The 24,084-nt window shown below is 40.7% G+C and overlaps 1 protein-coding gene across 1 annotated transcript in view; it reads left to right on the top strand.

The window, feature by feature from the left end:
* LOC115109350 (cadherin-13-like) overlaps nucleotides 1-24,084 on the top strand; it is a 635,591-nt gene that overhangs the window by 519,450 nt on the left and 92,057 nt on the right. Inside the window, exons 10-11 of the mRNA XM_029634155.2 lie at nucleotides 1,786-1,968; nucleotides 3,012-3,265. Of these exons, the coding sequence (XP_029490015.1) occupies nucleotides 1,786-1,968; nucleotides 3,012-3,265 (437 nt within the window). The remainder of the gene's footprint in view (nucleotides 1-1,785; nucleotides 1,969-3,011; nucleotides 3,266-24,084) is intronic.

Below are 24,084 nucleotides of genomic sequence, written 5' to 3'. Positions count from 1 at the left end.
GATGAACAGCATTCTCACATAGGTATTCCTCTTGTCCAGATGGGTTAGGGCAGTGTGCAGTGTGGTTGAGATTGCATCGTCTGTGGACCTATTTGGGCGGTAAGCAAATTGGAGTGGGTCTAGGGTGTCAGGTAGGGTGGAGGTGATAAGCACTTCATGATGACGGAAGTGAGTGCTACGGGGCGGTAGTCGTTTAGCTCAGTTACCTTAGCTTTATTGGGAACAGGAACAATGGTGGCCCTCTTGAAGCATGTGGGAACAGCAAGCGATTGATTGAATATGTCCGTAAACACACCGGCCAGCTGGTCTGCGCATGCTCTGAGGGCGCGGCTGGGGATGCCGTCTGGGCCTGCAGCCTTGCGAGGGTTAACACGTTTAAATGTCTTACTCACCTCGGCTGCAGTGAAGGAGAGACCGCATGTTTTCGTTGCAGGCCGTGTCAGTGGCACTGTATTGTCCTCAAAGCGGGCAAAAAAGTTATTTAGTCTGCCTGGGAGCAAGACATCCTGGTCCGTGACTGGGCTGGATTTCTTCCTGTAGTCCGTGATTGACTGTAGACCCTGCCACATGCCTCTTGTGTCTGAGCCGTTGAATTGAGATTCTACTTTGTCTCTGTACTGACGCTTAGCTTGTTTGATAGCCTTGCGGAGGGAATAGCTGCACTGTTTGTATTCGGTCATGTTACCAGACACCTTGCCCTGATTAAAAGCAGTGGTTCGCGCTTTCAGTTTCACGCGAATGCTGCCATCAATCCACGGTTTCTGGTTAGGGAATGTTTTAATCGTTGCTATGGGAACGACATCTTCAACGCAAGTTCTAATGAACTCGCACACCGAATCAGCGTATTCGTCAATGTTGTTATCTGACGCAATACGAAACATATCCCAGTCCACGTGATGGAAGCAGTCTTGGAGTGTGGAGTCAGCTTGGTCGGACCAGCGTTGGACAGACCTCAGCGTGGGAGCCTCTTGTTTTAGTTTCTGTCTGTAGGCAGGGATCAACAAAATGGAGTCGTGGTCAGCTTTTCCGAAAGGGGGGCGGGGCAGGGCTTTATATGCGTCGCGGATGTTAGAGTAACAATGATCCAAGGTTTTTCCACCCCTGGTTGCGCAATCGATATGCTGATAAAATTTAGGGAGTCTTGTTTTCAGATTAGCCTTGTTAAAATCCCCAGCTACAATGAAGGCAGCCTCCGGATAAATGGTTTCCAGTTTGCAAAGAGTTAAATAAAGTTTGTTCAGAGCCATCGATGTGTCTGCTTGGGGGGGATATATACGGCTGTGATTATAATCGAAGAGAATTCTCTTGGTAGATAATGCGGTCTACATTTGATTGTGAGGAATTCTAAATCAGGTGAACAGAAGGATTTGAGTTCCTGTATGTTTCTTTCATCACACCATCTGAAGGACAGAGAGACGAGTTTGACACTGGATTCATGTTCAACTGAATAGCTTTCCAGAAATGTGAATAATGCGAGGGAGAGAACATGGTGCGTTTAATAGCCTCTAAATGTAAGTCACTTCAAGTCGAGCGTGATTCACACTGGGTAATCTACCTTGTACAAAACAACATACACTATCCCTCACTTGTCAGCGCCAAGTCCACTGACGTGATGAAGAATGCAAAAACCTTATTTTAAACCTAACTGACACATTTCCAGATGCCCTTGTATGTGCTGACCAATAGTGTACCTCTGTCCCTCCAGTTCCAGACCACTGAATAGAAACCAGCTGTCTATATGTCAGTTGACCAGTCTTGTCCCTCTGTCTCTCTCTGTTCCTCCAGTTCCAGGCCAATGTGGATGAGGGCTCCACAGGGGTGGTGGTCAACCTGACTGTGGACGACAGAGATGACCCTGCGACGGGGGCGTGGCGAGCCATCTACTCCATCATCAAAGGTGACCCCACCCAGAGCTTTGAGATCCAAACCAACCCTGACAACAATGAGGGCATGCTTTCCCTCATTAAGGTAACCACAGGGCCCGAAAGTTATCTCAATTATCTCTCTCAAATATCTCTTTCAATTATCTCTCAAATGTCTCTCTTAATTATCTTTCTCAAATATCTCTCATCTCTCTTGTTGATGGAAAAGCTAATAAAGGTGTGTTTTTGGTCTCACTGTAACAGGCAAGTTGGATGGTGATATTATATACGGCACGATTTGGCCAATTCACTGGAGATATGAACATACAGCTTGCACAGTAAAGAACCTGTAGCACCAACAGTTTTTATTGCTCTCATTATTCCAATAAATGTGTGTTATCATGCAATATAGCAATACAGGATACAGAAATACAGGATATTTGTAACCTTGGTAACGTTGTATGTTTCACTCTAGTACACTGCAGTTTGCCCCTTTACTCTCATGTGTAATTTTCTCCTACACTATTGACATACTATAAGAGAAACCTGTTACACACTGAGAGTCCAAAACATTAGGAACACTTGCTCTTTCCATAGCATAGACTGACCAGCGATGATCCCTTACTGATGTCACTTGTTAAATCCACTTCAATCAGTGGTGAAGAAACAGGTTAAATTAGGATTTTTAAGCCTTGAGATAATTGAGACATGGATTGTGCATTCAGAGGGTGAATTGAGACATGGATTGTGCATTCAGAGGGTGAATGGGCAATATAAAATATTTAAGTGCATTTGAACGGGGTATGGTAGAAGGTGACAGGCTCACCAGTTTGAGTGGGGCAAGAACTGCAACGCTGCTGGGTTTTTCACGCACAACAGTTTCCTATGTGTATCAAGGACATCCAGGCAACTTGACACAACTGTGGGAAGCATTGGCGTCAACATAGGCCAGCATCTCTGTGGAACAATTCGACACCTTGCAGAGTCCATGAGGCTGTTTTAAGGGCAAAAGGGGGTGCAACTCAATATTAGGAAGGTTTTCCTAATGTTTTGTCCACTCAGTGTGGAAGTGTTAACTACATGATTAACACTCTCATCTCATCTCCTCCCCTCCCCTCTCCTCCCCTCTCCACTCCTCTCCTCCTCCAGCCTCTAGACTATGAGAGCTTAGTGTTCCACACGCTGCTGATCAAGGTGGAGAACGAGGACCCCCTGGTGCCAGATGTGGGCTACGGCTCCAGTTCTACAGCCACCGTACACATCACCATCCTGGACGTCAACGAAGGACCAGTCTTCTTCCCCGACCCCCTTCAGGTCACCAAGATGGAGAACGTACCCCTGGGAAGCTTTGTGGCCTTACTCAACGCCACCGACCCAGACGTCCTCCAATCACAGAGCATCAGGTGAGTGATGAGGTCATCAAGCTGCACCAGATAGAACATTCTGTAGCATTCGGAGTTCCACACATTCAGCGTGGACATTAGGTCCACACTGACTGCCAGCTTGACAACAATGAGCTGTGTGCAGGTATATTAATGTGCAGTAAATCTCATCAGGTGTTGATTCCACAGATGCTCCCATTTGTTATTGATTGAAACTGGTCAAGGCGGGCAGTCAGGGTTCAAAACGATCATGTACAAGGAAGTTTGTTCTCTCTCTTTTCACCTCTTTACCATCTCTCAACTTCAGAGTTTGTCTATGGTATTGAAAGAGAGAGATTCTTCTCAGTGAGCTTCTCCATGTAAGTGTGACAAGGTGATTTAACAAAGATGACCTATCAGAAGTGCAGCCTGGCATGACAGCACACATCATGGTTTCCAGACATCTCTCCATCTGTTTCAGCTCTCACCTCTCTCTCCATCCCTCCATCCCTCAACTGTCCCGCCCTGTCTATCACCAGACACCCTATTTATCATCTTATGCATGTCAGCCAACCGCCTCTTATAAAACTGCCTGTCTGACTGTCAACTTTCTGTAAACAGTCAAATTATTCCTCTGTCACCAGGGTGGCCTATTACTAGAGAGGCGTGTTCAGGTCAACTCTATTCTCAGTGTCTAGGAGGTCTATTACTTTTTTCTGTGTGTAACAGTCAAATTGTTCCCTGGCAGCCTTGGGGAGCCATTACATGTAGGTGAACTTATCTTGCTTTACAAAAGGGGAAAGTTGTGATTGCTTTATTGGCTTTAAGGAGAGATTTATGCTAAATGTGTGATGCTACAGCTCGTGAATTGTTGGTGTTACATCAAATTTTTTGATTTTAATGTAAATATATCAGGTCATAGATATCAGGCCCTCTGTGGAAAGGGTTTTACATGGAATCCAAAAGGGTTCTTCAAATGGTTCTCCTACGAGGACAGCCAAATAACCCTTTTAGGTTCTACAGTGGTTCCTCCTTTAAAAGTTGCGTCATACTGAACCACACCTTGGGGGCTGCTTCAGCATTCTATGGCACGTTATTTAATTGTCAGCCATTTATTACATTAACCTCTTCAGTCGACCCTCTACTTTTTTGAACATTCTGTTAAAAATCGCGCAACATTTCAGCGCCCTGCTACTCATGCCAGGAATATAGTATATGCATTTGCTTAGTCTGTGTGGATAGAAAACACTCAGACGTTTAAAAAACTGGTTAAATCACTGCTGTGGCTTTACCAGAACGGCATTTACATCGAAAAGCACAGGAAAAACTGATCACTGAAAATGGGGAAAATATATCCATGCGCTACTTGAACCCATTGATAAACGTGAACCACAATTAATTGACTGAGGTTGCAGTACCTACAGCTTCCACAGGGTGTCTAGAGTCTTGTCATTTCCCTTCGAGATTTTTCTTGGTCAAACACATACAGGACACCGTATCTAATCCGGTCTAGGACCGGATATTTTCGTTGAGTTTCTAGCCGGACATTTTTCCAGACGGACAGCTAATGATCTTTACATCGCCTCCTGATGAATTTTATCGCTTATTAACGTTTACTAATACCTAAAGTTGCATTACAAACGTATTTCGAAGTGTTTTGTGAAAGTTTATCGTCGAATTTTTGAATTTAAAAAAATGACGTTACGTTTTGAAACTATGTTTTTTTCGTTTATCACACAGTCTACATATAACGATATCTAGGCTTTATATGGACCGATTTAATCGAAATAAAGACCCAAATAGTGTTTATGGGACATCTAGGAGTGCCAACAAAGAAGATGGTGAAAGGTAATGAATGTTTTCTATTTTATTGTGCGGTTTGTGTAACGCCGAAATGCTAATTATTTTGTTTACGTCCCCTGTGGGTCTTTTGGGGTGTTGCATGCTATCAGATAATAGCTTCTCATGCTTTCGCCGAAAAGCATTTTAAAAATCTGACTTGTTGCCTGGATTCACAACGAGTGTAGCTTTAATTCGATACCCTGCATATGTATTTTAATGAACTTTTGAGTTTTAACTAATACTATTAGCATTTAGCGTAGCGCATTTGCATTTCCAGAGCTCTAGTTGGGACGCAAGCGTCCCGAGTAGAAGCAACAGGTTTAATTGGGTCTTTATTTAGATTAAATCAACTTCAGAGTTTGTCTATGGTATTGAAAGAGAGAGATTCTTCTCAGTGAGCTTCTCCATGTAAGTGTGACAAGGTGATTTAACAAAGACGTCCTATCAGAAGTGGCATGACAGCACACATCATGGTATCTAAAAAAGAAAATAATTCAATGACGTGACTCTCCGCCAATAATTACATTTAGGCGATTGGAGGATTCTAAATTAATGTCTATGGGGCATTTTCTGTGAGGATCTGTGAGAATATCTGAGAAAATATACGTTTTTTTTTTACATCATTCTAAATTAATTAATAATAATAAGAATCACTTTGTTTATAAAGTAACAATATTTTGGAGATTTCATTTTCATTGAGCCTAGAGTGAGCGAGAAAAAGGCAGTCCTTGAACAGGGGGTGAGATATTCTCACTCATTTGTAAATAAAACCAGTTTGTAATTTAGAATGATTTATTTCTGGAGAAACCTAACTTGATTATTTAGCAGACATCACTTGCTTATATTCAGTCAAGATATTCAGTTGAAGTCGTAGGTTTACATACACTTAGGTTGGAGTCATTAAAACTCGTTTTTCAACCACTCCACACATTTCTTGTAAACAAACTATAGTTTTGGCAAGTCGGATAGGACATCTACTTTGTGCATGACAAATGTCATTTTTCCAAACAAATGTTTACAGACAGATTATGTCACTTATAATTCACTGTATCACAATTTCAGTGGGTCAGAAGATTACATACTCTAAGTTGACTGTGCTTTTCAACAGCTTTGAAAATTCCAGAAAATGATGTCATGGCTTTAGAAGCTTCTGATAGGCTAATTGACATCATTTGAGTCAATTGGAGGTGTACCTGTAAATGTATTTCAAGGCCTACCTTCAAACTCAAATGGGTCTTCCTAATGGACAATGTTCCCAAGCATACATCCAAAAATGTGTCAAAATGGCTTAAGGACAACAAAGTCAAGATATTGGAGTGGCCATCCCAAAGCCCTCAATCCCATATAACATTTGTGGCAGAACTGAAAAAGCATGTGCGAGCAAAGAGGCCTACACACCTGACTCAGTTACACCAGCTCTGTCAGGAGGAATGGGCCGAAGTTCACCCAACTTATTGTGGGAAGCTTGTGGAAGGCTACCCGAACCGTTTGACCCAAGTTAAACAATTTAAAGGCAATGCTACCAAATACTAATTGAGTGTGTGTAAACTTCTGATCCACTGGGAATGTGATGAAAGAAATAAAAGCTGAAATAACTCATTCTCTCTACTATTATTCTGACATTTCACATTCTTAAAATAAAGTGGTGATCCTAACTGACCGAAGACAGACAGGGAATTTTTACTATGATTAAATGTCAGGAATTGTGAAAAACAGAGTTTCAAAGTACTTGGCTAAAGTGTATGTAAACTTTCGACTTCAACTGTATATCTTAAGAATATCATGGAATATAGTTGAACATTTTAGTTTCTCCATGCTTGTCTCAGAGCAGCTCGAAATGGTGCTGAAATAGACGGCAAGGCTATATATATAACCATATTTTGGAAATTATTTTGTTTTCAAAAAAATGAAAGTGAGCGATTGTAATCTGAATAAAGGCCAAAATAATATTTATAAAGGCCAAAATATAGCCCTGCTAATAGCCATAATGACGCTATACAACGTGTGTGTTTGATATAATATTTTCCAGTAAGCAACTTTGTTCCAATATTTCTGTAATTCAGTGATATTTTTTCCCCATAGTAATTTGTTATGGATCCATAACTAAATCCACATCTGCATTTATTAACGAAAGCATAAAGATGCTGATGAAGAAATACAGTACTGTACAGTATATGCTTTTACATTTGGATAATAAAACATTTAAAGCATTTTGAAGATATAAGCCACTTGCATTTGTTTATTAGGCTAATCTGTAGTCTGACAAGAAAACATAGCCTACAATACATACTGTAGTAACCATGTGAAAGTGCCTAATTCCTTACTAATTATTTAATAAAGTGAAGATTATTTTTGAAATGAATTGCTCGACTGGTGTAGAATTTCTACTTTATCTTTAACTTTAACTCTGCATAACAAGTTAGCTATATTTTCAGCACGAGCCACTGTTCACCTCCTATTGATTGCACTGTGCTTGCCGCCAGTTGTTTTTTACATTTAACCTTTTCTAGAAAAGTCAGGTAAGAACAAATTCTTATTTACAATGACGGCCTACCCCAGCCAAACCCGGATGACGCTGGGTTAATTGTGCATCGCCATATGGCACTCCCAATCATGGTCGGATGTGATACAGCCTGTATTTGAATCAGGGACTGTAGTAATGCCTCTTGCACTGAGATGCAATGCCTTTGAATGGTCGAAACAAATTATTTGTTGCAAGTTGGGGAGTTTTTTTTTCACACCTAGCTCGGCTATTGGACAATTCTTTAGTAAAGGTTGAGTAGTCTAATCTTCAGCTAATATCCCACCCTAGAAACGTTGTTTGCAGAATTCACGGCTTGCTACAGTACGCTTGTGAAAAACAAAATGCCTCCAGCTGTCGAGAAATAGAATATCTAAGGTGCTTTTATATAGTTATAATGCAGGCTTAATAATAATAATAATAATAATTTTTCCCCTTTCCACTTCCTAAATAGCCTGGATTGTTACTCCCATCTTGTTCCTCGCCCTCTTCCACGCGTCATTTTCCGCCTGAGTGGCTCGCTTGTGGAAATGCTGGCAGGATAGGGCAGCACCTTCGGTTGTGCGTCAAGAATTCGGCATAGCAAGTTTGTATGAAGGTCTGGTTATTCACAGGCAAGTAGTAATATGCTCTAAACCGCTCTGGTGACAAAAAAAACTTTGCTGCCCTGCTTCCAGTTGTCCACATGGCTGGGAGAACCTATTCAAGTAAGTAAACACATTTCAAAAATGTTAAAAAATAAAATAATGTATTATTAGCTACAGTAACTAGCTACAGTGCATTTTAACTAAAATGAGCTGCTAATGTAGAGATAGCTAGCTAAGTTAAATACATTTGACCAGTTACCGAACTTCATATTAGCTAGCTATCTTGAAATATTTAACACTGTATAATACATGTGTAGGTAGCTAGCTAACAGCCATGGAGGAGGGTGAAAGGATAGCAGGCCCAGCTGTCAACGTGAGAGAGAAGGCTATTCTGGATAGAGCAGGTACTTTTGTGTAGTTTCAGTCCTTAGAAGTGAGGACAGAGAATATCATATTCAGTGCTGTCTAATTTGAGTATAATGAAGTCTATTTCTTGTGATGTTTTCTGTCCTCAGATACAGAGAACTATGAAAGCCTGTCTGCGGATGAAGAGGTCCCAATGAAGAGCAGCGGTTCTCAGTCCTGGTCCTGGGGACTTAAAGGGGTGCATATTTTTGATTTTGCCTTAACACTACATAGCGGATTCAAATGATCAAGTCATCATCAGGCTTCAAGTGGTATTTATGTATTCATTTGTGACGCTATCCTTGATATGATCCTGCTATTGTCACACGCTACACATGTATCTGTCTATCCAATGTTGTCGTGATTTGTTATAAGGGATATTATACTTTAGTAGTTCACAATGAACTGGTAATGTAAAAGTATAATAATGACATTATCTTCTATTGTTTGTCCTCATGTGTCTGTTTTTAACCATAAAGTACTCTGTAGCCATTTAGTGTGGACATTAGGTGAGACTACACACACACAGATTCCTGTTGAACACAGTATCTTTAACTACCTTATTTTCTCAATAACAGTCTCTCTCCTTCACTTCATCCCTCACCCCCTTCACCCTAAATCCTCTAGGTTATATCAGCTGTGTTGGTAAACCCCTCCCGCATCTGACCTGACTGACATTGAGGGCACAGCATGATCATAGATGAGAGGTCACTTGGTCAGGTCAACAGGAAGTATTATTAAATAGTTACTTTACATTGAAATACAGATAGAGATGTAGTAGTTCCAGAGTTAATAATCCAAGGTCAGTTTAGAATTTCAACTCCTAATGATTATGATGACTGACTGTGTTAGAATTAAAAAGAAAGATATCTTAATCATGCTCTCTCTATCAATCTGTCTCTAGTCTGTGGGTATGTTTTAATGTGAGAGAGGAAGCCAGTCCAGTCATCGCCACCTCACCCGCTCTTAAGATAACCTTTGGGTCAACTGGTCAGGAGACACCACTAGAGACACTATGTAATTGTGATGAACTGAGAAAATATTAGGGTAGCACTGTAATTCCTTAATCATATGCTTGTAATGAATACAAGTGGAGACAGAGAGCTGGTTTCAAGCGCAGGGCGCCGCAGGTGTTTTTTGCAAAGGACCACAGGAGGAGGCAGGTATCTGGGTCCAGGGGCAGGCAGAAGGTCATACACAGGAGGAGGCAGGTAGCTGGGTCCAGGGGCAGGCAGAAGGTCATACACAGGAGGAGGCAGGTATCTGGGTCCAGGGGCAGGCAGAAGGTCATACACAGGAGGAGGCAGGTATCTGGGTCCAGGGGCAGGCAGAAGGTCATACACAGGAGGAGGCAGGTATCTGGGTCCAGGGGCAGGCAGAAGGTCATATACAGGGGCTCCAAAAGTGGTAACAGTACAGGCAGGGAAAAGGTTAGTAAAGTAGTCTGGGAGATCAGGCAATACGTAGATAACAGGACATCCGATAGGCTAAAGTACAGGCAGGGAATAGGCAAACGGTGTCTTTAGTGAGTAGATCAAGATATCGTCAATGTACACGATGAGGAACTGGTTGATCAAGTCCTGGAAACCTTCATTCATGAAGGACTGGAAGACTGCGAGAGCATTGTTGAGAACGTAGAGCATAACCAGGCATTCGTAGTGACCCCCAGCGGTGATGAACGCCGTCTTCCACAGAATATTACAATTATAATATGTATAATGCATATATTATGTATTTATAACACCTGGATAATGAAATTCCAATAAAGCATTTTACATTATCCACTGGCTGGAATTAAGTATCTCATTGAAATACTACACCTATCTTGTGTCCTCAGATTAATGCAGATGAAGGGAGTTAGATATGCATAGGAAGTGTGGTTTAATGTTTTATTTTCTGTATATTTGAATTACAAATCAGCCTTTACTTAAATCATGCTTCTAGTTTATTGTATAGTTACAATGTGTAATCACAGATGTCCCAGGAGTGGTAAACACTGTTGAAGTGTATAATTGTTATACATACATGCAGACACAGCATCATTCAAAGAATGGAGTTTGATACACCTGGTATTGGATATGACTGAAAAAGAATGTCTCACAGAGATTCATACCTAAACCGCACATTTATTTGCCAAGAAAGAGTACATGATCAATAAATATATTCAATGTACAGGCCACAATGTGGGGAACTCATGTGTGGTAATAAATACATGTATATAGGACTTGCATTCTTGGCACAATAAAGTTATTATATTCTACTCAATCCATAGGCTTCATTATTGCCATTCAGACTTTAAGTCGATACAACAACTATGATAGCTGAGGTTCATAGATAGGTTCTGAACTAATATTCATACCAAACGTTTTAGGGTCCATACACAGATCTGTTACATACTGTAGCTAGCTATACATCCATAGGCATACAGTTATTTTTATCCTCCGTGACACAATAAGCAAGTAAATAGCTAGCTATGATACTTCTACTAAAATATAAGCAAGGCAAGCTTACACAATTGTACATTCAATTTGCAGTAAATGCTTTAGCTAGATTTAGATTCTTTACATCCACTGTTCCACAAGAGGACAGCCTGGTTTTCTGGTTTTCTCAAGAGTCCCTAAAACATTCAACAACATGAATTACAATGTCATACTCATGTCATAACACTAGCTAGCTAGCTGGCTAATGTAAGCTAGTCAGCTAACTTGCTAAATAGCGATTTACGTAAATTAACGTCATGACAAAAAAATATGCACAATCGTTTCTCTACGTAACTAACATATTCCTCTCAATTGTACATTTTTAACTTGACTCGTAGTTACTTACATTTGCTTCAGCCATCTTCGCTGAAGAAAGTCACCAGCGACTTACATCGAATTCGTCATTGGAACCTGTCAATATTTTGTTTTAAAACTAATACCTTTATTTAACTAGGCACGTCAGTTAAGAACAAATTCTTATTTTCAATGATAGTCTAGGAACAGTAGGTTAAGTGCCGTGTTCAGGGGCAGAATGACAGATTTTTACCTTGTCCACTCAGGGATTCAATCTTGCAACCTTTCAGTTATTAGTCCAACGCTCTAACCACTAGGCTACCAGCCGCCCCGACATGATTGGTCATACAAAAACCTTTGCATAATGAGTGCTCCAACTCCCCCTTGCAGTGGTCTGGAGCAATGAAGCCGTGACGCTGGGTAGCTCTAAGTCCCGCGGTGTAAGCTAGCAACTTTTAAAGGAGGAACCACTGTAGATAACACCTTTTTTTCAAAGAGTGTACTTTACTGTCTTGCTCTCTCTTTTATCTGTGTCTCTCTGTATTCATTTCTCTCCCTCTCTCTTTTGGGGACTTTTATGTCTTTTGATCTGTTTTTGCCAGTAAAATGGACTTTGAAGTGCCACAGCTTTCACCTGAGGCTAGAGGAGAAAGAGGACAGGGGAAGACGTGAGGTGGAGATGGAGATGGAGAAAGAGTGTATAGAGAGCAGTGAAAGAGAATAAAGGGGAGAAGGTGTGACAGTGTAAGTGTCTGTGTGTGCGTGTGTGTGTGTGCGTCAAATAAAATAAAAAGTTATTTGTTTCATGCTTCGTAAATAACAGGTGTAGAGTTACAGGGAAATGCTTACTTACGGGTAATTTTCCAACAATGCAGAGTAAAATATATTTTTTAATTGTGACACAAGGAATAAATACACAAGTGAACAACAAATAACAAGAATGAGTAAACAAAACAAAAACACAGCTATATACAGGGAGTAGCAGTACTGAGTCAAAATGCAGAGGTACGAGGTAATTGAGGTAGCTACTGTGCTTTCAGTATTGGTCACTGACCTAGTCACAATACCCCATAATGTCAACATGGAATAATTTTATTTATTTTTAAATGAAAAGCTGAAATGTATTGATTCAATAAGTATTTAACCCCTTTGTTATGGCAAGCCTAAATTTAGTTGAAGTCAGAAGTTTACATAAACTTAGGTTGGAGTCATTAAAACTCATTTTTCAACCACTCCACAAATTTCTTGTTAACAAACTATAGTTTTTGCAAGTCGGTTAGGACATCTACTTTGTGCATGACACAAGTAATTTTTCCAACAATTGTTTGCAGACAGATTATTTCACTTATAATTCACTGTATTAAATTCAGTGGGTCAGAAGTTTACATACAGTAAGTTGACTGTGCCTTTAAACAGCTTGGAAAATTCCAGAAAATTATGTCATGGCTTTAGAAGCTTCCGATAGGCTATGTCATGACGTTGCCCTCTTTGGGTACAGCGAGCAGTAACCCCCTCCCCCTCCCTCTGCACCAGCCCTTTTCTATGCACAATCCCCCTACCCCCTGTCTCCTACACCCAGGCTGCTGTGGTCAGAAAGGTCGTAAATTCCTGGAGGAGATTATCTCCTCATGGCCACAGTATAGAGAGAGAGTGAAGTTTCATAGAGAGAACAAAGGATTTCTTCTACCTCATAGAACTTGAGGTCCGAACAACATTTATGTTCTGGAGAAGGTATAAAAGATCGGTGAAGAATCCGTTTGGTACAATGCTGTGAAACTCATGGGAGCCAATACGGCTACATTACCATAACACTGTTTATATAATAACCTCGGTCATGAGACGTACATCTAATTGTTGTATAAGATGAATGAGTGAGGATGATACTGTTTGTGAAATTGTGTAATGTGATTTTGGACTGTTTAATGAAGGAAACTCCAATTCCCTTTGGAGTTGAACTAAATCAGAGGACCATCCATGAGCACAGTTATGGTCGGGCATCCTGGGACAGGTCCTTTTCTGCGCTTCCGAATAAAACCCCCACCCGGGTTTTCTATCACCAGACCATGTTTCTTTCAATTCAGAGAAGACAAAGGTTGCAGATCAGCTTACCTTGATAACGAGAGGGCCGGTTTGAGACCAGACTGCTGAATCTTTTAACCATCCCACGTGGTTAAACTCTTAGACTATCGATACCGACAGAATAAGAACAAGTCTTTGATAATAATTACTAGTCTGCAGCTAGGAATTCGGTATCATTGAACGCGAAGACCGACAACCGCCGAAACACCTATTCTATAATGACATGAATGAATGTCACTCTGAACTATCTTGTCTAACCACGCCAGAGAGAGCGAGACGGAGGACAGACTCTCCAACAGAAACTAACTTTTCAACAGAGATCCCGACCAAACACTCAGCGTAAATATATATATTGATTGCAATTATTCCCGAATGAGTGAGCGTTCATGTGCAAAGGATTAGCATTTCAATTGTTATAATTATCAACTTTGTAGTGTCTCATCTCAGGTGACCCCCACTTCCCTTTTCCTCCACCAAGCCACGATACCGGTTTATCCCACTAGGGAAACTCAGTTATCATTTCCTTGTAACTATCTACTGTTTGTTTATGCCTTTCTGTGAGTAACTTAGTTAGCAAATAAATGATTTAAGACAATTGATGTATGGATGATTCATAGTTAAGACTGGGTTTGTGCAGATAACCAACAATTTACGACGTTTGGAATGAGACTAACGTGAGGTAAAATAAAGAATAAGTCATTAATCAGAAGACTAATTGATTAGATATTAAAATATCTGAAAAGTTATATTAGGAAAATTTCTACTTTGTAATCTGAATATTTTCCTTGATGCCCAGACTTCCTATTTAATTACAGTTACATGATTAATCAGTTTAATTGCGTAATAATAATTACAGAGAGTTTAATGATGCCAAAGACACGACAGCTAATTGACATCATTTGAGTCAATTGGAGGTGTACCTGTGGGTGTATTTCAAGGCCTACATTCAAACTCAGTGCCTCTTTGCTTGACATCATGGGAAAATCAAAAGAAATCGAGCCAAGACCTCAGAAAAAAATCTGGTTCAAAGTCTGGTTCATCCTTGGGAGCAATTTCTAAACGCCTGAAGGTACAACGTTCATCTGTACAAACAATAGTACGCAAGTATAAACACCATGGGACCAAACAGCCGTTATCCACTCAGGAAGGAGATGCGTTCTGTCTCCTAGAGATGAATGTACTTTGGTGCGAAAAGTGCAAATCAATCACAGAACAACAGCAAAGGACTATGTGAAGATGCTGGAGGAAACAGGTACAACGTATCTATATCCACAGTAAAAAGAGTCCTATATTGTCATAACTGAAAGGCCGCTCAGCAAGGAAGAAGCCACTGCTCCAAAACCGCCATAAGAAAGCCCAACTATGGTTTGCAACTGCACATGGGGACAAAGATCGTACTCGTTGGAGAAATGTCCTCTGATCTGATGAAACAAAAATAGAACTGCCATAATGACCATCGTTGTGTTTGGAGGAAGAAGGGGGATGCTTGCAAGTCGAAGAACACCATCCCAACCATGAAGCACGGGGGGGGGCAGCATCATGCTGTGGGGGTGCTTTGCTGCAGGAGGGACTGCTGTACTTCACAAAATAGATGGCATCATGGAGAGGAAAACTATGTGTATATATTGAATCAACATCTCAAGACATCAGTCAGGAAGTTCAAGCTTGGCCGCAAATGGGTCTTCCAAATGGACAATGGACAAACCCCAAGCATACTTCCAAAATTCTGTCAAATTGGCTTAAGGACAACAAAGTCAAGGTATTTGAGTGGCCATCACAAAGCCCTGTCCTCAATCCTATAGAAAATGTGTGGCAGAACTGAAAAAGCGTGTGCGAGCAAGGAGGCCTACAAACCTGACTCAGTTACACCAGCTCTGTCAGGAGGAATGGGCCAAAATTCACCAAACTTATTGTGGAAAGCTTGGGGAAGGCTACCCAAAAAGTTTGATCCAAGTTAAACAATTTAAAGGCAATGCTACCAAATACTAATTGAGTGTATGTCAATTTCTGACCCACTGGGAATTTGGTGAAGTAAATAAAATCTTAAATAAATCATTCTCTCTACTATTATTCTGACATTTCACATTCTTAAAATAAAGTGGTGATCCTAACTGACCGAAGACAGGGAATGTTTACTAGGATTAAATGTCAGGAATTGTGAAAAACTGAGTTTATATGTATTTGGCTGTGTATGTAAACTTCCGACTTCAACTGTAAGTTCAGGAGAAGCAGGGGATCATGAGCGGACCGGTCACCCCCTGCTGAAGCGCAGGAACATGTCATGCCGGCTGAGGCGTGGGAACCTGTCGAGCCGGCTGGGGTGCGGGAACCTAACAGATCAGTTGAGTCAGGGGAGCCTGGCAATCTGGCTGAGGCATGGAAGCCTGACGAGCCGGCTGAGGCAGGGGTGCGTGGCAATCCGGTTGAGGTATGAAAGTCCGACGAGCCGACTGAGGCATGAAAGCCCGACGAGGCAGGGGAACCTGTAGCGGCTCCCGACACAGAAACAATAAACACTCCCTGATGCTTCCCTTAGGTGAGGTGTTATTCTGTAATGAGTGCGCTGAAGGTCGGGAAGCAAGTACAGGGAGTTTTAATAAATAAACAAAACAATAAACATGAAACACAAGCAACACACCGACGTGAAACTGAGTCGAAAACTGAGGAAAGAACCAAGGGAAGTGACAGATATAGGGAAGATAATCAAGGATGTGATGGAGTCCAGGTGAGTGTCATGAGGCACTGATGCGCTTGACGATGGTGACAAGTGTGAAGGATATTCAGCAGCCTGATGACCTAGTGGCCGGAGAGGGAGTATACGTGACAATCATGTTATGGGTACGCTTGTAATCGTTAAGGACTGGGGAGTTTTTCAGGATATAAAAATAAAGGGAATGGAGCTAAGCACAGTCTAAATCATAGAGGAAAACCTGGTTCAGTCTGCTTTCCACCAGACACTGGGAGATTAATTCACCTTTCAGCAGGACAGTAACCTAGAACACAAGGCCAAATCTGCAGTGAATGTTCCTGAGTGGCCGAGTTACAGTTTTGACTTAAATCTACTTGAAAATCTATGGCAATACCTAAAATGATTGTCTAGCAATGATCAACAACCAATTTGAAAGAAGAATTTTGAAAAGAAGGATGGGCAAATATTGCACAATCCAGGTATGTAAAGCTCTTAGAGACTTAGCCAGAAAGACTCACAGCTGTAATCACTGCCAAAGTTGCTTCTACAAAATATTGACTCAATGGTGTGAATACTTATGTAAATGAGATACAGTATTTCTGTATTTCATTTTCAAAAATTTGCAAACATTTCTAAAAACATATTTTCACTTTGGCATTATGGATATTGTGTGTAGATGGGTGAGAAACATTTGTATTTAATGCATTATGAATTCAGGCTGTAACACAACAAAATGTGGAATAAGTCAAGGGGTATGAATACTGAAGGCAATGTAATGACCACTTTGACACTGACAAACTGAGAATCTAAGATCAATAAAATAAACCTTGTCTTGAATCCATCACTATCCTAGGTGTATGATGACACACATATTGTACAATATGAGAAGGAAATTATAGTCCTAAAATAGTTTTCCAGTTTCACTGACAAACACACGATGTGCTCGTGCCAAATGCCTATCTCTCTCTTGTTATACTTTGTAACATAGACTACTGTTCCCTAGGCGTATTTGGAAGTTGCTAAAATAATATGGTGGCCTACAGACAGATTATAGTCTTCTCTTTTCAGCAGGAGCCATTTGCTTTCCAACCTGTGTTTTCCCACGGTTTTATTTGAAACATTTGAAAAATGCCTGTTTTGGCTGCATGCTGTTCACTGACAGATTTCCAAACCCTTGTGATTGGCCTACACACAATTCACAGCTCGGCTATTTATTTAAATATGCTGTTGATCCTCTGCTAAATTAGGCCTATTGACATAATCCTGGTAGTATTCTGAATGATTTTCTTTCTTTCTGAACAGACAGCAGTAGGCCTAACTATAACTTTTGCAAATGTATTAAAATGCTGCAGCACGGTTCCCACGGATATGATTCTATAAGGAAATAAATGATGAAGTGCTACGCTGGAGAGATGAGAGATACAGGCTCATGTCTATCAGAGCAGAGAGAGGGAGATCATATAAAGTGAATCGCATTCTAGCTCTGTGATAGAATTTTTTGTTTCATGCCATGAGAGGTACCAGATCCTGGCAAATAGGCCCCAGAACGAAACAGTCCAAAACTAAGAGTTTAAGCACTGGGTAGGAGTATGGGTAAAGTGAGGGGTAAAGTGACTAGGCAACAGGATAGATAAGACAAAAGCAGCAGCGTATGTAGAATAGTATAGAAAAACAGTATATACTGTACATATGAGATGAGTAATGCAACATATGTAAGCATTATTAGGTGAATGAGATACCGTAGAATAGTATAGAAAACAGTATATACACATGAGATGAGTAATGCCAGATATGTAAACATTAAGTCACTTAGATACAATAGAATACAGTATTTACATATGATATGTGTAATGCCAGATATGTAAACATTATTAAAGTCCCTAGTGTTCCATTCCTTAATGTGGCCAGTGATTCTTAGTCTATGCATGTAGGCAGCAGCCTCTGATGTGCTAGTGATGGCTGTTTAACAGTCTGATGACCTTGAGATAGAAGCTGTTTTTCAGTCTCTCAGTCCCAGCTTTGATGTACTTGTACTGAGTTTGTCTTCTGGATGGTAGTGGCTCAGATGGTTGATGTCCTTGACAATCTTTTTGGCCTTCCCTTGAAATCGGGTGCTGTAGGTGTTCTGGAGGGCGGGTAGTTTGCCCCTGGTAATGCGTTGGGCAGACCGCATCACCCTCTGGAGAGCCTTACGGTTGCGGGAGGTGCAGTTGCCGTACCAGGAAGGAAGGTTCTCTAATTCAGACCCTTTACTCAGTACTTTGTTGAAGCACCTTTGGCAGCGACTGAAGCCTTGATTCTTCTTGGGTATGACGGTACATGCTTGGCACACCTGTATTTGTGGAGTTTCTCCCCCCATTCTTCTCTGCAGATCCTCTCAAGCTCTATCAGGTTAGTCGAGGAGCGTCATTGCAAAGCTATTTTCAGGTCTACCAGAGATGTTAGATCGGGTTTAAGTCCAGGCTCTAGCTGGGCCACTCTAGGACCTTCAAGGACTTGTTCCGAAGCCACTCTTGCATTGTCGTGGCTGTGTGTTTAGGGTCATTGTCCTGCTGGAAAATGTACCTTCACCACTGTCTGAGGTCCTGAGCATTCTGGAGCAGGTTTTCATCAAGGATCTCTCTGTACTTTGCTCCGTTCATCTTTCCCTAGGTCTTGACTAGTCTCCCAGTCCCTGTCGCTGAAGAACATCCCCACAGCATGATGCTGCCACCACCATTCTTCACCATAGGGATGGTGCCAGGTTTCCTCCAGAGGTGATGCTTGGCATTCAGGCCAAAGCTTTCAATCTTGGTTTCATCAGACCAGAGAATCTTGTATCCCATGGTCTGAGAGTCCTTTAGGTGCCTTTTGGCAAACTCCAAGCAGGCTGTCATGTGCCTTTTGCTGAGGAGTGGCTTCCGTCTCGCCTTTATGGTAGAGTGGCCAGATTGGTGAAGTGCTGCAGAGATGGTTGTCCTTCTGGAAGGTTCTCCCATCTCCACAGAGGAACTCTGGAGCTCTGTCAGAGTGACCATCGGGTTCTTGGTCACCTCCCCAACCAAAGCCCTTCTCCCCTGATTGCTCAGTTTGGTGATTCCAAACTTGTTCATTTAAAATGATGGAGGCCACTGTGTTCTTGGGGACCTTCAATGCTGAAATGTTTTGGATCTGTGGATCTTCCCCAGATCTGTGCCTAGACACAATTTTGTCTCAAAGCTCTACGGACAATTCCTTCGACCTCATGGCTTGATTATTGCTCTACGTGCACTCTCAACGGTGGGACCTTATATAGACAGGTGTGTGCCTTTCCAAATTATGTCCAGTCAATTTAATTTACCGCGTGGACTCCAATCAAGTTGTAGTAACATCTCAAGGATATATTTCTGTATTTTATATTTATGTTTAAAAACTTGTTTCCACTTTGTCATTATGGGGTATTGTGTGTAGATTGATAAGATTTTGTATTTATTTAATCAATTTTAGATGTAATGTAACAAAATGTGGAAAAAGTGAAGGGATCTGAATACTTTCCGAATGCACTGTACATCGTTGGAATTCGGGGCTTCTTGCCTAAAGTTGAATTTGTTGGGTGAATTAAGTTGACAGGAATTTACTTCATCACATTCACCCCAGCCGCCAGACTGACAGGACATCCATGCAGCGCTGACTGTCCCCAGTGGAATCATGCAAAGAATCAACTCCTCTGCCTTACACAAACCCCTCAGACCATCTCCTATCCCCTAGCCCTTATCATTTTAAAAGACATACTTGAGTTGTTTTTTCTTCCCTTGAAAGTACAGACCGAGTCTCAAACAGACCAAGTTATCCATAATTCAAAACGTTCCCCTCTCTTTGGCCATATTTAAGTTAAAAGTGCTGAGACTTTAAAGGAATGGAAGAGGCATGAAGAGTCTCTTTCTCCTCTATCCATCTCTCTCCCTTCAGCACTGCTAAGTCTGACTCCCTGCTGAGTCTGACTCCCCCTCCATGTAGTCAACACACACACACACACACACACAAACACACACACACACACACTAACACACACACACACACACACACACACAGACAGAGAGAGCCCCATCACACGCACTGCTAGTGGAACTAGTAGACAGAGCCACATCTACAGCTGTACAAGGCTCTGTAATAAGGGCTGTAATAAACACTAAAGTCCTGTGCCCATTGTAGAGGGATGATGGTAATCTACTGTAGCACTGCTGGTACTGTATCTGTCGTGACAAATCACACGAGAGCAGACACATAACATTATGATATAGTTATCCTATTGGGACTCTGTGATCCTGGGATTATGTAATGGACTGTGTAGAAAGACAGTCCAGAGACCTGGATCTGTGTCAGTGTGGCTGTGGTCTTGACTTGTTGATCCAGGTGAGAGCTGTGCTACAGGAATGCTAGCTGCAGGATGACAGACAGTCCTGCACTGTACCTGCTCCGACCAGGCCTTCCGCTGGTGTACTGGACTGGAGCTCCAGTGGCTCTCATGCCATCTGGACATTCTTAATGACACTGTAGTCACTCAACAGAAGTGGCTGCCCACCTGAAGTGACATCTTGGAACTATCTTTCCTGGAACTATTGAAGTTCCCCACTGTTTTATCATGGCTGAAGAGTACATAGTATTTACCCTTATTCTTCAGGCACTTGCACATAGTACCAGTATACTCTAGCTCAGAACAATGCATGCACTTTGAGCTTTTTGAGTGGTCTTAGAAAACTGGGTACTGGGTACCTGGTTTTAAATGCCCTTAGAGTTCTCCTGCAGTGACATTCTTCAGAGGGTTCATCTGTCCATGTTCTAGTGCAAATCCTTTTTGAGACTGTGAATCCTCAACTTCAAGTTCTAGTGCCATTATAGTGCAGGTGGCTTAGTGGTGCATCTTGACATTTTATCTTTGAGTGTTTCTCATATCCTTGTGTGTATTAAATGAGATATGAAACCTGAGCTTCTGATTTCCCCTGCTCTCTCTATAGATGACAGTCTACATATGAGAGGGGGAGTTCTGGTGGTTTGAACACTGATGGAGGAGTATTCGTGTAAGTGGATGGAGAGCTCACGGAAACTCCCTAAAATGAATTAGAGATGGGGATTTAAAAAAAGGATAGAGGTAGAGATTGAGAAAGGAATAGAAACAGAGAATTGAGATGAGGATTGTAGAATGAAGTGGAGGTAGGTAATGGGAGAGGGTGATGAGGAAAGATATATAGTGAGAGAGGAATGGGTAGACTGAGATATACAGTGCATTTGGAAAGTATTCAGACCCCTTGACTTTTTCAACATTTTGTTAAATTACAACATTATTCTAAAAGGGATTAAATAATTGTTTTCCTTCATCAATCAACACACAATATCCCATAATGACAAAGAGAAAAACGTTTTTTTTTTAATTCTTGCAAATGTATTAAAAATAAAAAACATAAATACCTTATTTACATAAGCATGCAGACCCTTTGCTCTGAGACTCGAAATTGAGCTCAGGTACATCCTGTTCCCATTGATCATACTTGAGATGTTTCTACAACAGGATTGGAGGCCACTTGTGGTAAATTCAATTGTTTGGCCAAAGGTGCTTGAACAAAGTACTAAGTAAAGGGTCTTCATACATTTGCAAAAATTTGGAAAAAACTTTTTTGCTTTGTCATTATGGGATATTGTGTGTACATTGACTGTTGTAAAAGAAAGATGAGAAGAGAATGATATAGTGAGAGGGACAGAGAGAGAATTATAGTGAGAGAAGGATGATGAGAGTGGGGTATAGTGAGAGAGGGATAGAAAGAGAAATATGACAGAGGAATGAGTGGGTGGTTGGCTGTGTCTAATAATTCAACAATGCTAGTACAGCCAGCTGGAGGGTCATTCCATGTCATGTCAGCAAGCCATGACACCAACCATCTCAGATTGTTCTTAAATTGTTATTGCATCTTATGTAATGTATTCTCAGTGAATATGGTGATGTTTTTTTTCACCTGTTCAGAGAAATTAGTCAGTGAAGTTGTTAGGCTTATGTCCAATCCTCCATCCTGATATTACCATGTTCTGACCACTAGATGGTTATGTTGCTGCTTTTTAAACCCCGCCCCCCCATTGTTTAAAGGGATTACAGAATTACATATTGGTTTTCATACCCAGTCTATGGACCAGGCATGACAGAAACCCATGCTTTGGTTTTGTTCACATGGCCACCATGTTTCAAATGTAAACTTTTTAGCATTTGTGGCATAACTCCAAATCAAGTCTTTGGTATTTATAATAGCATGTTCACGCTTCATATCAAAATCATCTAATAGTAACATCATTGAGTTACACAATACATTTTTGTATACTTTAGGATGATTTGGACATGAAGTGTGAAAATACTAGTTTAGGTACAGTTGACTTGCATTGAATTTGAGGCACAAATACTAAAAAGTTAGGAAATCAGCTAGTGGCCAGGTAAACAAAACCAAAGCATGGGTTGATGTCATACCAGAGGAGTATCTGACAAAGCAAGCTAGATCTATTCAGGTTTTTCTAAAGCTAACAAGCTTCAGTTAGCTTCACATTCCAGCTCAGGCTTCATCCATGTAAAGTTAGCATGTAAATACCAACTGTAGTGTGCAATAAAATAGCTTTATTAAGTAGAAATATAATATGTTTAGAAACAATTCTACATGAATGTGGTTGCTACAATAATTATGGATAATCCTGAATGAATTGTGAAGAATGATGAGTGAGAAAGTTACAGACGCACAATTATCATACCACCCCAAAAAATGCTAACGTCCCTTTTTATTGTAATGGTGAGAGGTAAGCATGTCTCCCGAGTGGCGCAATGGTCTAAGGCTTTGCATCTCAGTGCTTGAGGTGTCAATACAGACCCTGGTTCAGTTTTCACTCATCATTATTCCTGATTCATTCAGGATTTTCTGTAATTATGATAGCATCCACATTAATGTAGAAGTGTTTAGAAACATATTCTAGTTATTGCGTGCTATGAATACGGGACAAAATACTTAACATTTTACTACTTTAATACACATAATGCTCAGTGAATTTTCCCCAATACTTTTGCTCCCCTAAAATGGGGGAGGCTATAACTGCTGCAATTTCTAAACGGTTCACCCGATATGCACTTTAACCTCATAGTAATTTATTGATTACAAATGAAAACATTTGGAGTATAGAGACAAAAGAAGAAAAAATGCTTTACTGTCCCAATAATTACTGAGAGCACTGTACTGTATATGTCTCCATCTCAACCAAACATCTTAGTTGAAGAAAATGAATAAAATCTAATCTAATAAAACGTTAAATCCACTTTAAATAAAGTTTGATTACATTTGACATTTTAATCAACCAAAGCTTGAAACCCTATGCCTATACTGCATCTATTGCCTATTTGTTGTTGAACTCTGGGTTAAATTGAAACAATAGCTGTTGAGGACTTTAATAGATTCATTGATGATGTATGACATAAAGTATGGTTACATTTCATTTGCGCTGTTAAACCTACCCTTTGGAATGACTTCAAAAAGATCCAGACACCATGACTTATTACACATTTTGTTATGTTACAGCCTTATTCTAGAATGGATTAAATAAATAAAACATATTCAGCAAACTATACACAATACCCCATAATGACAAAGCAAAAACAGGTCGTTCTAAATTTAAGCAAATGTATAAATAAAAAAAACAGAAATACCTTATTTACATAAGATCCTTTACAATGTGACTTGACGTTGAGCTCAGGTGCATCCTGTTTCCATTGATAATCCTTGAGATATTTTTACAACTTGATTAGAGTCCACATGTGGTAAATTCAATTGATTGGACATGATTTGAAAAGATACACACCTGTCTATATAAAGTCCCAGAGTTGACAGTGCATGTCAGAGCAAAAACCAAGCCATTAGGTCGAAGGAATTGTTCGTAGAGTTCTGAGACAGGAGCGTGTGTCGAGGCACAGATCTGGGGAAGTATAC

The sequence above is a fragment of the Oncorhynchus nerka genome, linkage group LG25 (genome assembly GCF_034236695.1).
Source record: "Oncorhynchus nerka isolate Pitt River linkage group LG25, Oner_Uvic_2.0, whole genome shotgun sequence".
Classification (NCBI taxonomy): Eukaryota; Metazoa; Chordata; class Actinopteri; order Salmoniformes; family Salmonidae; genus Oncorhynchus; species Oncorhynchus nerka.
The sequence above is the reverse complement of the archived record's forward strand: the minus strand, read 5'-3'. Positions and strand labels throughout refer to the sequence as shown.